Below are 19,262 nucleotides of genomic sequence, written 5' to 3'. Positions count from 1 at the left end.
GTATTCGAATACTTTGTTAATAGTCAATACAATCAAAGTACATAATTCACTCTACTCTTTGCCTATGCCTCTTTCTTTATCTTCCTTTGTTAATCTTTGCTATATTTGTACTCTTGTATTTTTATGATCTTCATTGCGTTGCTATGATGTATTATATGTTTACACTTAGACACATTTTCCGTACTTAGTAATTTCTGACTAACACTTAGTTAATTCTTAGTTTAGCAGTACTTTACCTTTTATCTTTCAAAGTTCTGCTCAAACCTTCTTTTTGAAATTTTCTTCTAAGTGTTTGTCTAATCTATCCAAACAACGCAATGAGGACCTTGCTCATCTTTAAATTTGGGGGTGGAGAAGGTCTGAGCAGATGAAATCAGAAGTATGCAGTATTTCAGAAAACGCGTCCATTTTCGTTTACTAAAAAAAAATTTGCAAAACTCCAATGTCAGCGCAAGGGAAAATTTCAAACTGTTCATAACCTGATAAAAGTTTAGTTGTGAAAGAAGTCTGCTCGTAGTTTGATGACACCCGTAGGAGCAAGCCAAAACGAAGGTGGGTTTCCAAGAATGACGTTGTATAAACCAAAAAGAAAAAAAAAAAGAATGCAAGGGACAAATCCTCTGATTATCATGAGTTAAAGTTAGAACTGACACACTACCATAGTTGGATGTTCGCATGACACCTGTAGGGACAAGCCAAAACGAAGAGTGTAACCATGACCAACTGTCTCTAAGTGAATAAATGACATAAAGTGTTGCTCACCGCATATAGATACATCAAGTTGTTTTGATAAAGAAGAGATAAACTTTCTATTTTGAAAACTCGAAAAGTGTCTTTGGGCAGAATTTTGTTACATAGAAGAATAAAGTAAGGCTTGCTAAAAATTAGCAAGGATAGAAGGAAAGTGTGATGTCAGGTAATGTGCCTAAGTGTAACATTCGGAGCAACCAATCATCGCAGAAATATAGGATAGGAATGGAGCATGATTGCCTTAGTAGAAGATATGCTTGAGGACAAACATATATCTAAATTTTGGGACGCGCAAGCATGTAGTGAAGGGACCATATTCTATTCAAATTTTGGTGTGATAACTTGTAGAAATACAAGTTATTTATGCCACCTTATCTAGATATTGTGGCCAAAGTTAGTAATTATGCGCCAATTGTATGAAAATTAACCTAGTATGACAATAATTATAAATGTTTGTAATTACACCCACTAACGCCAAAAAAGATGGAGGACAAGCCAAACTTTACTCCTGTTTTGCAGGAGACCAAGTCACCGCTTGTGCTCAAGGCTCATGAGAAATTAATCAACGCATCTCTGTAACATTGCGCCCATCAATCAACCATGAAAAGACGATTACTGAAGTAATGGCATAATGCGACAAACGGTTGTGCAGAATTGATGGTCTGATTGCATAACAAAAGGAATAATATCCCTCCATCTGCGGAATTACCATAACCATCACGTGGGGACCACAAGGCCGGAGTTAAAGGATCTGCTCCTATAAATACCCCAATGATTTCAGAGAAAAGTATGCTACTTGAAACGGGGCTAAGTGTTGCTAAACTGTTGAGAGAAAAGGCTGAGCTGAGTGCTTAAGTGAAGAAATCTGGGAAGAAGACGAGATAAGGTCGAGAGGTGAATCTCAGATCTATTCTGCCAAATACCCGATCGGAAGCTCTGTGCATAGATCTCTGCTATCGGTGGAGCAAGCCTGAGAGGGAAGCTCTCCCTACCATCAAATCCATCCTATTCGGCAAGCAGATCTCCATCGAATCAGTGCCAAGACATTGGCACTTGTTTGTATCTGTTCTATCTCTTTCATCATTGTATTTCACTTTCTTTTTATCTTTTCATTCACACACCATGTATCAAACGCTTAATAGATATATTAAATGTTTCGATAGCTTTCGTATACCATTCTCTGTCTATTTTCGTTCCTTCATTAATCATTTTCTACATGATGTCTTTTTAATCCCCTGATAGTTAATATGAATCAAACAAGTACTTAATCTGTGTTGAAGGTATAAAATGCGTTTAGCTAGGCATGCTAGACGACATCTTCACCTGTGAGAGAAGAAGTGAAGATGCCATTCTGATCTATCGAAAGAGGGTTAGAAGAATGCGTTAACTAAAGCGAGTAGTACTTCCAAACAAAGAAGCAACCTTGCGTTCATTACGTTATTCTCTGTTTCACCACAAACATGTGGGACCGTGGCCGATCACTGAAAGGTGTATGCCAAGAGAAGAGCGGAACAGTATTTCTAGCATCAACACAATTGAGAACTTGCGTTGTTATATTATTTATCTTTCTCTTTCTATTCTGTTCATAAGACTTGTCGCCACATTCCACATCTTTGCATAATTTTCACAGCCAGCCTTGACCCCAGCATCTTGTAACATGAAGCTTGTATCTTGTATTATCTAGCTTAGGTTTATTGTATTTTATTTTATTATCGCATCTTTACTGCTTTACTTTATTTTATCGTAATTTATATAGTTGTACAAACACATTTTTAAAGATTGAAAACCTGGTCGCATATATCATGAACATATCACAATAACCTAAAACAGTCCCTGAGTTCGACCTCGGATCACACCGAGAAACTTGCGGTGGAATTACACTTGGTTCCATCGTAAGGAAACTTGTGACAACGCATGGCATACTATGTGAACATCCATAATTAATGCATATCTAGCAGTAGTATCGCATCATTTCGAGCATAGAACATCATCAATCATACCTATCAACGATTCGTCAACAGCAACATCCCTTTCATTCTTTTATTCAACCACCGCATGCACATCACTGCAAACATATAGTTACAAGTCCCTGTGTTCGACCTCGGATTACCCAAGAAACTTGCATTCATGTTATACTTGGCGTGAATGCAAGAAAACTTATGGCAGGACGCATGGTCATCGCATACATTCGTTAACGAAATTTTCATTCCAACACATGACCATCGACGCATGACTATCAACGCATATCTTAGGAACATGCATCGCATAATGCGTCCATGAGATTTTTGTTGTCGAATATCCGCACACCACCTGGCTCTGATACCAATTGAAGGAAATCGAATCCGAGGATTTCCATGAGTAGCGGAATAGATCATTCCAAATTACAATCACATATGAACATTACAATTACAGTCATCAACAAAACATACAGTTATGCAATCAATATAGAAATTACAGCATGAAAGTACAAATAAACAAGGAGAAATCTCTATGAACATTTGTAGACTCGTCTCCACGCTCTTTGCTCACCAACGATCGAACAAAGCAACCTTGAACGCTCGAACAACATGACCGCTCCGTAGCACGAACACCGCGTACTCGTCCTCTGCAATCGCCTTGGTCACGAACACCCCAGTAACACAACGGCCTCCACAGAACCTCGATAGTGTTGAGTATGACACCATCAAAAAGGTTACCTTGGTATTCTTGGTGTGAGAATCCAGAGGGTGGGCTCTGTGTGGACTTGGTATGAGGCAGATGAAGGAGGAACACCGATCGTGTACACGATTGGGCAAGTGGGAGATGGCTGAAACCTATCGTATAGGTCGATGCCAATCGTTTAGCAAAAGCTAAGCGATCGTCTAGCTCATTGTTTAGCTCAGTGTCTGTCGTTTACAAAACACTACACGATCGTTTACTAAATCAAGTTGTCGCTTAGTAAATCAGTATTTACTTGACAAGCTTTTGTGAGATTCTTTTTCCAAGAAAAAATCTCAAAATAAATTTTTGACAAAAACTTTTCAATACTTACTTAAATTAGGAAACCAATTTTCCTTTTATCTCACGGTTACCATGAACCACTAATAAACTCCTACTCACTTAGTTATTAGAGAAAAAGATTTAACTACCCAATAATTAATATTATCATAAATATAAATGATAACCAATTTATCATACTATATTTATAACCTATAGTTTTAATATTTCATCTCATGAAACATATAAATCATAGTTCTTTTTCTATTCCATGGTACTTAATGTAAATATCATTTACATTAATCCTCCACTAGATGTATCTCATACATTATACCGATCATATCATATATAATCAAATTAATTCTTGTCAATTTGAACATTTCAAATCAACACCAAGAACTGATCCTCAACTGAATCCATTGAGCTACTAAAGGGACCTGTAGCTCGAAGCTCCAACGGTACGTGAATAACTAACTAAACTCTTTTGTCATGGGATCCACCATCTGTTAACTGCCAGACACTCCATTAAAGATCGACAGCTGAACTCTCCTTACCACCGATATATTATATGTCCATCTTAACGAATCAAAAGTGCGACAACCTTTCACAGATCGCTCGTGAGCACAGTTGGGCCAATAACCATTATGCCCTTGTAGTTATATCTAACTCCTCAAGTACCACTGATCCTTCAAATGAACATAAGTCATAGTCCTACTATGACTGAGTCTTCTCTTCCAAAGAGAAGTTGTGACCACTATGTTCAAGCCCTAGAATCAGCCCTTAAGAGAGCAATCTTTCTACTTATCCCTGCTTCGGGAAAGGAGTGAATTCCATCTTCTGGATTGAGTTCCCAGCTCCCAGATCAGACAAGTCTCCAAAAAGGTAGGCACATTGAGTTGGCAATCTGGTCACTCTCATCCATACTAATCAAAGGACCACTCTCAAAGGCAGGAGTTCTCAAAACACTCAGGATTGAGGTCGTGTCACCTATGGTCGTTTAGGTGAGATGTAAATCTCTAGTATCAACGACGTTATATACAGAGTCTAGTCATCTTGTGGTCCAAGTCTTATACAAACTCTTTGTATAGGACACCCCCACTCGCACATCTCCACATGAATGGTCAGGATCTACCATCTGTAGTAGTTTACAACACTTGCAAACCTCTACAAAACGGGTCGTATCCGTAGTGTCACAAGGATCAGGTATCCCACTTTAATCCTTATACTACAGACCTATTTACGTTATCACTTAAGGCATGATCCACTTGTATATCACATATACATGCTTAAGTTCACATAAGATAACCAAGGAGCTTCGTTTATTAGATATGAGTAAATGCCAGAATTAAATAACAATTATTTTATTGTATCTTTACAAAACAACGAGATTCTAGGAGAATTAGGACACTAATCCCAACATTTATTGTTTACAAACCATGAGTTTTAAGACATAAAACCAGCAATGAGCTCCATTCCCAAAATCGTCTAACGCACGGCTTTTTTCATCGTTCTGAACCCCTGGGTCCGTTTTGTTCGTTTTGCCTTGCAGAAAGTTTGCGCACAAAAACTGGGCCCGAGAGCCATTTTGGGCACAAAATGAGCTCCTTTCCGAAAACCATCTAGCCCACGACCTTCTTTCATCGTTCTGAACCCTTGGGTCCATTTTGGCTATTTCGCCCGGCGGAAGTTGGTGCACAAAAATTGGGCCCCAGGTAGCCTCGTCGATCCCAAGAGTTGTTTTGGGCACCAAATGAGCTCCGTTCCCAAAACCGTCTGGCCCACGAACTTTTTTTCATCAATTCTGAACCCCTGGGGTCCGTTTTGGCCATTTTTCCCGATGGAAAGTTTGCGCACAAAAATTTGCCCCGGGGCAACCCTACTAGTCCCGGGAGTCATTTTAGGTACCGAATGAGCTTCATTCCAAAATTTGTCCTAGTGCACGACTTTTTTTCATCATTATGGACCCTTGGTTCATTTTTGGCCGTTTTGCTCGATGAAAGTTCAATGCCAAAAGATTAGCCCCGAAAGAGCCCGGGGGCCGTACGCAGTTTGCCAGCACCCAAATGAGCGCTGTTTCTCAAATCGATTGGTTGCCACAACTTTTTTATCGTTTCTGAACCACATCTGGGTTCCATGTTTGGCCATTTCCACGTCGCAGGAAGTTTGTGCAAAAATTGGGCCTCGGCGTGGCAGTCCCCACAGGCCCCTAGGAGCCGTTTTGGGCACCAACATGACCTTCGTAATCCCAAAACACGTTCTAGCGATAGGGGCTTCTTCATCGTCTGAACCCCTTCGTCCCATTTTAGGCCGTTTCACTCCGTGCAGAAAGTTCACACACATATCGGCCCCGCAAGGTAGTGTCGTTCGGGCTGCCCAGAGCCGTCTTGGGACACCCAAAATGAGCTCCTTTTCAAAACCGTGGACAATGGCTTTTTTCTTCATCCAATTCTAAAACCACTGGTGTCCATTTTGGTTCTTTTCACTGGTGGGAAAGTGCGAGCCAAAAAAAATTGGGCGCCTGGGAGCTCCAATTGGGCTCGGAAAGCCGATTTGGGGCACCAAATAGAGCTCCATTCCAAAACTGTCTTTGGTGTACAATTTTTTCATCGTTCTAAACCCCTGGGCTCATATTTTAGCTTATTTCGTTTGGTGGAATGTTCGCACAAAAATTTGGGCCCCGGAGCTGTCACCGCCGAGCCTAATTTGCTGTTTAGGGCACCAAATGAGCTCGTTCCCAAAACCATCTAAAGCACAGCTTTTTTCACCGTTCTTAAACTTCTGGGGTCCGTTTTTAGCATTTCGCTCGACGGGAAAGGGGCCCTTGGGCATCTCCACCGAGCCAGAAGACCGTTTGGTTTACCAAATGATCTTATACATTCACTAAAACCGTCTGGCATATTGGGCTCTTTTTTTCATATTCTGAATCCCTAGATCAATTTTTGGGTTTTGTCTGGCGAAAAGTTCATGCCACAATTGGTGCCTGGGCAACCTGCACCCAGGAGTCGTTGAGGCACCTAATGAGCTCCGCTTCTAAAATCGTTATTGGCGCCATGACTTTTTTTTCATCGTTCTAAACCCTAGGTCCATTTTTTGGCGTTTGCCCAGCGAAAACGTTTCATACACCAAAATGGGCCCTCATGTAGCGCCACGGGCCCAGGAGACCGTTTGGAGGCACCAAATGAGCTCTGTTTCCAAAACCGTTATGCGCATTGCTTTTTGTCATCATTCTAAACCTATCGGGGTCACGTATTGAGCTTTCGTTCTCTAGAAAGCGCACAAAAATAGCCGTTTGGGACACCAAATAAACTATGTTCCCAAAACCATTTGGCGCACGACTTTTTTTTCATCGTTCTAAACTCCTAGGTCCATTTTGGGCGTTTCGCCCGACAGACAGTTCGCGCACAAAAATTGGGCTTAAGGGCAGCCCCGCTACCCCAAGGAGCTGTTTGGGGCACTATATGAGCTTCGTTCCCAAAACCGTTTAGCGCATGATTTTGTTTCATCGTTCTGAATCCCTGGGTTTGTTTTAGAGGTTTCGCCCGACAAAAAGTACGGGCACAAAAATTAGGTTTCAGGATAGCCTTGCCGACCCTAAAGCCATTTGGACCACTAAAAGAGCTCCGTTCCCAAAATCGTCTGGTTCACAACGTTTTTTCATCGTTATGAACCATTGGCTCCGTTCCCAAGGCCGTTTGGGCCACCATAGTGGAGATTTCCAACTTCTGGAAATCTCCACTTTGAATTTATCAAATTTGGTTTTGTTTTCAAAATTGTTTTCTAAAACTAATTTTCAAATAAACCTATTTTATTTGTATTATTAGTTATATATATGTATATATATAAATTAATTCAATATATAACTTAATTCAATTAATTAACTTTTATATAAAACTAATTAATTAAACCTTTTGATAAATTTTGTTAATTTAATATCTAATATTAAATTAATAAAAAAACAATTCCATCATAATGAAATTAATTTTATACAATTAATATTTAAATCATATTTCAAACATTAATCGATTCTCCAATTTTGTTTAATTTCGATAAAATTAAACATTTCAATTGTATCGAATACAATAAATAGAAACCCTAATTGAATTTGAACATTTCAAATTCTAAACCCTAATTTCAAATCTTATCAAGATTACTCAATTTACTAATCCAAATTACGAGCTAGTAGAGAGACCTTATGGACCTACAGATCATAAGTTCCAATGACTTGTAATTAATTGGTTAAACTCTTTAAACCAAATTATATACTATTCGTTAACTATCTAGACATTCCACTATAGCTCGATAGTTGCACTCTTCTCACTATAGATATATTTCTGTCCATTTTAACCATAATCAGTAAGTCAATCTTTCACAGGTCGTTTGTATTTACAGTTGGGTCAAATATTACCGTTTTACCCCTGTAAATACATCTTGCTCCTTAAGCTCCCACTGATCCTCCATTGAACAATTGATTTATAGTCCAACTTATAAATCATAACCTTCTCTTCCATGAGAGGGCAGGGCCCCGTTGTTCAAGACAAGGCATTAGCGCTTAAAAGAACAACCCATCTGCTAACCCTAAATCAGGTAGGAGTGAATTCCATATTGCAAAGTTGTGTCCTCAGCTATCTATTCGATCTTATCCCCAAAATGAGAGGCTTATTGAGCAGTGTCATTGGACTACTCTCACCTATGCAGATCAAAGGATAATCTCAAATAAACAGAAGTTCATAGTTAGCTCAGGATTAAGATCGAGTTACCCTAGATCATTTGAGTTTGAGATAGTCAGTTTTAACAGTAAACGGTTGTTATAAAGAAAAGTGACTATTTCGAGGTTTGGTCTTATGCAAACTCATTGCACAGGATGTCCCCACTCACATGTCTCTACATAAATGATTTTCAGATCACATCATTTATATCACTATACAAAATGGGTCGCATCCAATAGTGTCACCAGGATGAGGTACCCAATTTCATCCGTATACTTATGCCATTTTGGCTACATACTAAAAGTTGATCAATTTTTATGTCGCCACATAAAGTTTAAAGTATTCATATTATAGCCATGGATTCATTTATTGGATTTTCATAGAAGGATGTGATATCAAGAGTAATTTATTGAATAAAAAACTCAATAACATTTTTATTAATAAATAGAATATGTTAACAACAATTACAAACTATAAGTTTAGGACATTCCAAACAACAAATTTTTCTCATCGTTCTAAACCCTTGGGTCCGTTTTGGGCGTTTTGCCCGGCGGAAAGTTCGTGCACAAAAATTGAGCCCCAGTGCAGCCCCGCCGGCCTTGAGAGCCGTTTGGGGCACGAAATGAGCTCTGTTCCCAAAATCGTCTGGTGCACGATGTTTTATTCATCAATTCTTGTCTATTTTGGATGTTTCCGCCCGGCAGAAAGTTCGCGCCATAAAAATTGGACCCAAAGGTAGCCTCGCCGGCCCGGGGAGCCGTTTGGGGCACCAAATGAGCTCCGTTCCCAAAACTGTCTGGGCATGACTTTTTCTCTTTGGTTCTGAACCCTTGGGTCCATTTTGGGTGTTTTGCCCAGTGGAAAGTTTGAGCACAAAAATTGGGCCTTGAGGTAGCCAGGTTAAGCCCAAGACCATTTGGGGCACCAAATGAGCTCCGTTACCAAAAATGTTAGGCACATGGCTTTTTGTCATCGTTTTGAACCCCTGGGTCAGTTTTGAGTATTTCGCCCAGCGAAAAGTTCGAGCACAAAAATTGGGCCCCGAGGCAGCCCCGTCAGGCCTAGGCTGTTTAGGACACCAGTTGAGCTTCGTTCCAAAAAAGGTCTGGCACATGGCCCCAGGACTGTCCCGCCAACCTTGGGAGCTGTTTGGGACACGACGAAATAAGCTTTGTTCCCAATACCGTCTGGCTATTGTAGCTCATTTATGCTTGCCTCAAGGTATGAGCAAGCTACGTGAAACTGTTCCCCAGACATAAAGGACAGTCACGTACTCCCACTTCAGCTAAGTGGTACCAATTGCCATCTTTTTCAATCCTGAACGCCTGTTCTTGAAGAAGACAAAATCTACAAATGGTTTGACTCATTCTTTCAAACTTGCTGCTAAGTCGTAGACTTTATCTTTGACATTAGCAACTACTTTGGTCTGCTACTTTGATGCCCTTATTCGCCTAGACGACTTCATTAATCCATTCGATTGACTGTCTGACAATTGCGGATTTGTGATAGCCATTAACTTTTTCTCTCGAACTTCCTAATTGCTTATGAACCGATGGACCTTGATCTAACTGATCAACATTAGCTATCATTGCTGCTGGCCTAACTATATCTCTATACCTGCCATCTGCAACTTTAACTGACATCCACCATCTATCTAATCCTTTTATAACACTAAACCGACAATAATACAGTGTGGAATTTCTATGATCAACTGCCACTACCTAGGAACCTAACTTGAGTTTACACTAGTGGCTGCCAAATTCATAATTGTAATTTTCATCATCCAATTTATCAATAGAGATGAGATTTATCTTCATCCTAGGCACAAACATGATATCTCGTAGTATTAACTTGTCTCCACACTCCTTCAGATTAATATTCCCAATCCCAACAATTTTGGAAACTCTACCATCCTCACTAGACCACGATATCCTGTTGTGAAAGATGTGAATAGACTCCTATCTGAAGCTATATGTACGGACATTGTACTATCAATTATCCATTCAAATGAGTGGCTACTATTTTGTGTATTACTCTCAACACATGCACAACTAGACTTATCGTTACTTTTTTAGTTTCAACCTAATTTACCTCATGTTTTCGTTTCTAATTCTCTTCTAGTTTTCTACACTGATTTTTGAAGTGACATTTCTTACAATAGCGAAAGCCCTCTATCTCCTTATCCATATTCTTGCACTCTTTCTCCTTATCTATAAGTGGAAGAGTGTGTAAATTTATGTACTTATGATAATTTAGGGTTTAAATCGATACAATTATTAATTCGGAGTTTAAATTCATATAACTGCAAAATTTAGAGTTATAAATTGTTATTTGTTCTAAATCGATGCATATTAGATCCCACATATCAAGGAAAAATTTTGTAAATTTCGTGGAGGCGTTTCAAATTTTCTTTTTCTTTTTTTTTTTTTAATTTTTTTTAATTTTTTTAAAGTTTACTATTACGGGATGTATTGAATTTACTATTTATAAAATCTAAAGGTAAGGATTTAAAATTGAAAAGTGTAGGATTAATCCTTTAAAAACAATATTAACGAGTATTGGAAAACTTAAAATTAATTAAAATTGATTTGAAAAGTTTTTAAAATAATGATAATCTATTTTGAAGTATTTTTAAAAGCATTTTTGGACCATGATGATGATATTGTATGGGTATACATATCATAGAGTTAGAGTTTGAATTTGTGGTCAAAATTAGAATTCTTCAGTAAAAAGAAAAAAGGAACTTGCTTTTTTTTTTTTTTTTTTTTTTTGTGAGATAAAGATATTCCAACTTATAACAATAAAAAAGTAATGTCAGTCTTAAGTGACGTTACGAAAGTTTCAATCTACCCAAAGAATTTGGTCGGAAAAGTAGGCCAAGACGACAAAATGTGGAAGCAAAATCCCAATTCCTTCAAGAGTCTCAATACCGTTCGATTGGGAGAGCACACCAACGAAACGGTGGAGCTAGCCATAGGGTAGGATTGCCCTACTGCCCCTCTTTTTTTTTAATCAAATAATCCAATAATCTAACCTTGTGTTTCAGTTCAATCGAAAAATTAAAAAAGGCGCCATCAAACCAAGGAACTCGCTGATCATTAGCAATCAGCAATTAAAAAAATTCAAATCCCACGTTAAAAAAATGCATTATTGTTACAAGCCAAATTAATCATCAATTAATGTCTCTTATGCTTTAAACAAAGCCTCCATCATCAACCACCCCCCCTCTCTCTCTTTTCTTCGTTCTCTATTTTTCGCTCTAGCTCCACGTTTCATTTCAAACTAGGATTTTGATTTGATCCGTTTGGAAATCCGTGCACGGTTCTTCTAATTTCATCTTCAAGCTGCAGCTTCGCTGGTTGAGAGGAGTTTTGTGTTTTGTTCCGGTTTCTGTGTATTGGGATTTGAATCTGCTAGGGCTTTGTCGTATGGCTCATTCTACAGGGAGAACTCGGGTCGTGGCGGATTATTTGGTTGGTCGGCAAATTGGGTCCGGTTCATTCTCGGTGGTGTGGCATGCTAGACATCGAGTTCATGGAACGGAGGTGGCGATCAAGGAAATTTCCATGAGCCGGCTCAGCAAGAAATTGCAGGATAGTCTCATGTCCGAGATCTTTATCTTGAAGAGGATTAATCATCCTAATATCATCCGATTGTTCGATATTATAGAGGTCAGTGTTTACTTCTTCAAGTTCTATGTGGTTGCTTAGAAAACATTTAGATGGTGTTGAAAAGTTCATGTTTTACTCTGCATTTGTTCTCGAACTTGTGGCCCTACGGACGCTCTAAATTAAATTGCAAGGATAAGAAACACGTTTTTACAAGATTGTGCTTGGTTTTTGTTGATGTTAAACGCTTCTGAGCACATTGTACTGAGAAGGGTTGTTCATGTTTCGGGTTCAAATTTTAAATTAACCCCTGATGTAGAAGGCAGGTGGTCGATAAGAATTCTTGGAACGTTGCCGAGATACACTGTTATTTATGAACCTTTGCAATATGCAATTGATCTTGCATGCTAACTATAATAAGATGGAGTTGGAGGGAAATGTTTTATTTTTTTCAACTTGTTCAGCTTCCTCGCTTCATAGGTGGAATACGGAGCAATTTCTTGGCTGAGCGGATATGGTTTTGGGTAAAAAAGGGCTGGAGGGTCCAATGTATGTCATCATTTATAGGAAGTTAGCATTTTTTTTTTTCCACTTCATGGAAATCCATTGCACCAGTTCATGCAATCTTACCTGGAACATTATGGTTTTCATTTCTTATTTGTTATTTGGGAGAGGATTTGGAGAGGAGGTCGTAGGAGTGATTTTTGAGCCCTTCACAATCTTCATCAGGTGAAAAAGAAGACTTGAAAGAAATTTATAGTGTTCTTTCGGCTTTTGTTAAGACAGTTATCTCCATTCAGGTTCCTGGGAAGATACATCTAGTACTGGAGTACTGCAAAGGTGGTGACCTTTCCTTTTACATCCAGCAGCGCCATGGAAGAATCCCTGAAGCAATTGCTAAGTACTTCATGCAGCAGCTTGGTACATTTAACCCCCTTTTTTTTCCTTTTTTATCTTTGGGTTTGGGATGTGTGGTGGGATTTTTGCATCTTCCTTGAAATATTGGTAAGAGATATTCTTGTGAATGGCAGCGGCTGGCTTAAAAATCCTCCGTGACAATAATCTTATACACAGAGATCTTAAACCACAGGTAAGACATTTAGTAAACTCCATTTTAAAGTTTTGTTGGGCTTATGCATATCATAGCAAGATAACAACGGCAAATTAGCATTGTGGAATGCTGGGGGGTTTTTCTATATGAATAAAAAGGACGAGTGGTGTTTATTATGGCCAAATGTCCAACCTCTATGTGTCACTTTTTTTGTTTTTTTAATAAATATTCATGTTTCTGATGGGCGAGTCTGCTGTTTAATTGTTCCATTTTTGATATGCCTCAACTTTTTTTGGGGGGCAGAATCTCCTGCTTTCTACAAGTGGCGACAATTCAGTTTTGAAGATTGCTGATTTTGGATTTGCAAGGTAGAACAGGTTCTCCCCCCCTTTTTACCTCGACAAATTTATTTATTTTTTATTTTCGTACTATGAAATGGAACTATGTAATGTTTTTGTACTTCTCCGCTCATATTCACATCCAGAAGAGCAAGAGAAAGATAGTTGTGAATATCTGTTATCAGTCTCACCAGAGAAGTACTTCACTTATCATCAAGATAAAGATTGTAGCTTAAAATAATGTTGGTATTTAAGTTTGTGTTGCTCCCTATTGAAATTTATTATGTCCGTGTCAGATTCTCCTATGATCCTGTCATCTGAGCACTATGTTCTCCTATTTCTTTTATAGATCTCTGCAACCTAGAGGACTTGCAGAAACCTTGTGTGGCTCACCACTCTACATGGCTCCGGAGATCATGCAACTCCAGAAATATGATGCTAAGGTAATGCCGATGCATTTGCATTCCTTTTGAATTTGTTATATGTTTTAAAAGAAAGAAAAGAAGAGTCTTTATATGCAATCAAACTTTATTCTATTAACCGTGAACCGCCTACGCAGGCAGATCTCTGGAGTGTTGGTGCTATATTATTCCAGCTTGTAACAGGAAGAACTCCATTCACAGGAAACAACCAAATACAGGTACAGATAGTTTTATGTTTTCTTTTTTTGCATGCCTAGAGTGCTTCATTATTGCCTAGTACCATCTCATACTATATTTTTATTATGAATTTGGCAGTTGCTCCAGAACATTGTCAAATCAACCGAATTACAGTTCCCTTCGGATATTAATGACTTGAGTTTTGACTGCAAGGATTTGTGCAGGAAATTACTGCGTCGTAATCCAGGTATAGAACTTGTTTGAAAACTTGGTTCTCTGACTTTTTTAGTGCATTGCCACATCTTGGGTTTTGCCATCTGAAGAATGAATGAGTGCTGCAGTATGATGAAATATCTGTGTCTTTCCATAAAAATGAAATAGAGTATGACGTGAATATTACTCACTTTTCCTGAATTTGCTGAATATGCTTGCCTGAATTCTCCCTCTTTTATTGGCTGCAATTCCCTCCTGTTACCAGCTTTTTAGTAGCTCTAGTAGACATTTCTTGACTTATGTTATATGGAAAAGAAACGTGCAAACTTCTTTGAACACCAGTTGTACAAGTGTAATTCTCATTCATTTGTACATTGATTTGATGGAATTAAACTCTTACATTTTGTATTACATGCCTATATTTATGCTAAGCTCCTATTAACTTTGTAGGATTTCTTCTCATTTAGTTCTATTCTGCTCATTGTCATTTTATATTTAGTGGAGCGATTGACATTTGAAGAATTTTTTAAGCATCCCTTTCTGTGTGCAAATCAACCTGATGAATCATTGAGGTAAGTAAACAAAGATCTCCAATTTTTTCGATCTATGTTTATGTTATCAAAATAATAGAATTTAAATCCACATCCTTACAGAAGTAAGAGGTCATCGAGATTACTGGATGAATTTCCTTTTTCAGAATCTGATCCTGCTAGTAAAATGGAGGAAAATTCACAAGATGATTATCTACCTTTCTCTCTAGATGACGATTCTAGTGGTCCTGAAGGAAGTCCATCCTCTATAAGGAATAGGTCGTCAGTGAAGTCTACTTATGGATTTTCCCCTGATAAAAAAGTTAATAGAGGGACCAGAGATACTACTTCCAGGTACAGCAGCATTCCAGATAAAATGGAAAGTGCTACTCTGATTTCGGATACTCGTGTTCAGTTGGAAAGAGATGTACACTCTGATAGAAGTTTGAACGATGTGTTGAGATCTGTGAACCGACGATCAGTGAATAATCGGCCTAGAGGTATGAAGTATATTGTTTCTCATCATCTTTCTGGGATTTATTTGTCTAGATCCAGAATGTCTTACTATTGTATTTTTTCCCCTTAAATTCTATTTCCTGAATCACAGTTGTGGATTCACTGGAGCCGATTGATCAAGATTATGTTATTGTGTCTGGACCCCCCATGGATGATGCCTCATCTACCTTGGCAAGTGGTTCCAAGCCAATTCCTTCTCGCAAATCACAGAGTCCTCAAACATCAATAAGTTTAGGTTCCGCATTGACTGCACCAATGCCTATCATTGGCAGAGCTACTAGCAGCTACCGAATGGGAAGCTTGGGAAGTCAAAGTTCTGCTCCGGGGTCAATGGATATGGAAGATACTTTGGAACAGCCATCTGCAAATTCCAGGGCAAGGGTCAAGTCATTGCAGCAGTCTGCATCTACCATTACAGAATTAGTGAAAGAAAAGGTAAGTCAATTCTACTTGCAGCAATTAAATTCTTTCTTTTACCATCCAGTTGTGAAATCTGAGAGATGTTATCTTTTCTGCTTGGAGGGCGGTGGGGAGAGAAATAAGATATCTGACTATCTGAGATAAATATATTTATATTTTCATAAGAACTATCTGTCTGAGATATATTATAAACAAAGGGTGGAGTGGTTAGGTTATTCCCCTTAAACATCCTCTCTCTCATAGAGGACGCATCTCCTGGAGCCAGACTTCATTTTTCAGTTTCCTGGTCAAGACTCAAGACTGGAGGAAGCAAATATCCTATGTACTTTGTTATTATTATATAATATATAAAATATGTTAAGAGCAATATGATCAAAAAATGGAGTGAAAGGTTATTCCATTTATATTTGGTCTCTCTCTCTCTCTCATTTAGAACGCATCTTTTAGAGTCAACGTTATTTTCCAGTCTCCTGCTTAAGACTGGAGGATGCAACCCAATGCACAAAATTGTTACAAATTATCATGTTTCTCCCAGTTGTTTAACAGATTTCCTCATGTATTTCTGTTTGCCATGCCAAGCGCCTCTTTTTCATTCTCATAATTCCACGCATGAGTAATTAGAATTTAATAGTTAAGAAAATAGTAAAGTATATTCTGTTCCCTACTTACGATAGAAGCTAAGTATTATATCATAACGTTGCATTATTGTTGGATTAGTATTCAAATGAATATTTTTTCTCCTTCTTGGATGTGCCTATACACGGACTGGCATAAGAAATTTACAGTGTCATATTTCTTTAAAAAGATCACTGCAGGTAGACAACTTGAAGCATTCTCAATTCAGCTTGTTATTCTTGCAATATGGAAAAAAGCTCTGGACATATGCCATACGCAGGCTGCTTCAGCTTTAGAAGGAAGTCCAGGCCAAGGCTCTGCAGAATATAGGAGAAGCCTTAGCAAGAAGCAAGGAAGTTCTCTTGGAAAGGAATCTCGTCTTAGTGTTAACTCACATCAGCCAGTGGATATCTCTTCTCAAATTGAGAGGGAGTTTCTTCGGGAAGTTGAATATGCTGAAGAACTTGCCAAGGTTGTTGAGCCTGGTAAGTTTTTGACTGTGAAATCTTCCCACTGATACTGAAAGGGTCTTATAGGATTGTAATTCATTTGCCAGCCTTGCAGTTAGCTGATCTAAAATTCAGACAAAACACCCAAGCTACAGAACCCCAAAATTCAACCATAAACCATAAAGCCCCCATCTCAACCCAACACACACACACCAACAATAAATAAACCTAATATAATGCAACAGTATAATGTGTGCCTTTCAGAATTAATTGGAATGCAACAGTGCAGAATCTAAGAAGCACATCTTAGTTTGGCTAGCATGTTTATGTCCGATATGTCTTGGACACTCCGATACATGTTGGACACATATCGGACATTTGTTAGTGCGACAAATGGTGTTAGACATGCATAGAACACTTGTTACGTAGACTAAAAATACATATATGACAAAAATAATAACTTTTGAGTGTGAAATACATCAAGCCAAGTCTTTTTAAGCATATAAATGCATCAACCCATTTACGTTGAATTTTATTTTAGTATGAAAATGATGTATATTTTTAAAAATGTATATTTTAATAAACATGTCCTTGCCATGTCGTGTCCTAGATATTTAAAATATGCTGTGTCGCTTTGTCCGTATCGTGCCATATCCGTATCTGTGCTTCTTAGGTGCAAATCTTATGCATGTTTTCTTTTCCTGTAACACCTGCATAACAGAGACTCAATTTGTCCCCATCTGCTATGAATTGTTATTGGTCTTGATATTGCAAGCATATAATGAGAGTGATTTCAAGAGAGAGAAAGCTCACTTCGTTTTGTTACCTATGATTATAGGTAATACAGAAATGCCAGATGCAATAGAGACAGTATTTCAATCAGCCCTCGCTTTTGGGAGGCATGGAGGCGTGAGTACTCAGAGTCCTGATATGCATGAAATTTGTATCATCAGTTGTGCTGTTTAATCTATAGAATATAAAAGATAAATCCTATTATGATATCATCATTGTGTTCCTTTGTTAGTAACAGTCAAGGATGCGATAGTCTTGTTTGGCTGATTTCTGGATGTAATGTGTGGATTGACACAGGTGGAGGAGCTCATGGGTGAAATGGAAAGTGCAGCTGCCTTGTATTCGAAAGCTGCACAATTACTGGTTTTCCTTCTTGTGGAAGCACCATCTCTCATTCTAAATCCACCATTTTCACTTACAAATTCCGACCGATTCAGGCTGCAAAATTACATTGATATTCTTTATAACAGGCAAGGTTACTTAAGGTCTCAAAGATTGGCTCTTTTGAAGTGCGAGAGTCAACAAAGTCCTCCCTGAAAAAAGAAGCCAAAAACTTCTATTCTGTTCAGCAAGGAGCACTGTGTTGTGTAAAATCATTTCTTTGTACAGTGTAAACACTATTGACTATTCTTTTGAGTGATATGGAGGAGGTGGGGGCTGTGTTTCTTGGGGTGATTGGATCTCGACAAGACTTATGCAAAGCTCTCGACTCTTTGTATTAGTGGCCATAAAGCATGGTGTTCAAATTCATTTCATCACTCGTTGTCTCGGCTGTCTTGAGGTACATAACATCATAGATACTTCAATTTCAACAATTCTTTCATAGATTTTTTGGCTATATCATAAATATTCTTGAATTTTGCCATTTTTTAAAAAATTTAGAAGTAATAATATTAACTTTTTGACCTTTTTATAAACCTATCAAAACTACCTTTGGAGTAGAAATCTTTTAGAATTTTGAATAGAAATTGAGACTTAGAACGGCAATGATCTAGAATGATGTGTTAGATCTCAATTTACGACATAAGTCATTGCTACACCATCCAATGATCCAATTTTTATTTAAAATTCTAAATAATTTCTACTTCAAGTGTAGTTTTGAAATGTTTGTGAGAGATGAGGATAATATTGCATTTAAAAGTGTTTTTTTTTAAAAAAAACAAATGGCAAAGTATAGGATGTTTATTTTTTCTTTTTTAGAAAAATGTAACCGGCTTTTCAAGGACTAGTTTTGCATCATTTGATTATGAAAATTTTAAAAACTCTCGATTGCATGCCAACATGAATATTATTCAGCTGTAATAGAATTTTTACTATCGACCTTGAGACTAGAGGTTTGATTCTCTCGAATAAAAAAAAAAAAACTGACGACTTTGTAGGTGAGGTTGGAAAAGTGTTTCTCACGTTTCCCTTTTAGAAAGTAGATTATTTATCTGAGTAATTGGTAGATTGACCTGAAAAATTAGGCCAAAACGTTTATTTGACATGGTTTTTCAAATAAGGTTTTATAACCCTTTCAAAAAAATTTTAATAATTTTTTTTTTCTTATTTTCTCAACTCTCCAAGCTTTCTTGTCTTCTTCCTCCCGTCTTCTTTCTCTGTTGTCCCTTTCCTGTATTTTGCTTCCGAGACGGCAACGAGTGGAGTTCTTCTTTTGGCAATGTCCGACGGTCAACGATAATATGCGTAGTTTTTTTCA

At 38.0% G+C, this 19,262-nt stretch overlaps 1 protein-coding gene across 1 annotated transcript; it reads left to right on the top strand.

Moving 5' to 3' along the window:
- The first annotated feature begins 11,513 nt into the window (after positions 1-11,513).
- Positions 11,514-18,318, top strand: LOC120091413 (serine/threonine-protein kinase ATG1c-like). Its single transcript, XM_039049433.1, has 13 exons — positions 11,514-12,103; positions 12,841-12,961; positions 13,072-13,130; positions 13,395-13,459; positions 13,779-13,872; positions 13,989-14,069; positions 14,167-14,275; positions 14,741-14,813; positions 14,895-15,271; positions 15,379-15,722; positions 16,513-16,807; positions 17,610-17,680; positions 17,861-18,318. The coding sequence occupies exons 1-13, from the start codon at positions 11,861-11,863 to the stop codon at positions 18,098-18,100; spliced, it is 2,172 nt and encodes a 723-aa protein (XP_038905361.1). The 5' UTR covers positions 11,514-11,860; the 3' UTR covers positions 18,101-18,318.
- Positions 18,319-19,262: the final 944 nt, after the last annotated feature.

Source organism: Benincasa hispida, chromosome 11 (genome assembly GCF_009727055.1).
Source record: "Benincasa hispida cultivar B227 chromosome 11, ASM972705v1, whole genome shotgun sequence".
Taxonomy (NCBI): domain Eukaryota; kingdom Viridiplantae; phylum Streptophyta; class Magnoliopsida; order Cucurbitales; family Cucurbitaceae; genus Benincasa; species Benincasa hispida.
Note: the sequence above shows the minus strand (reverse complement) of the source record. Positions and strands in the feature narration are given on the sequence as shown.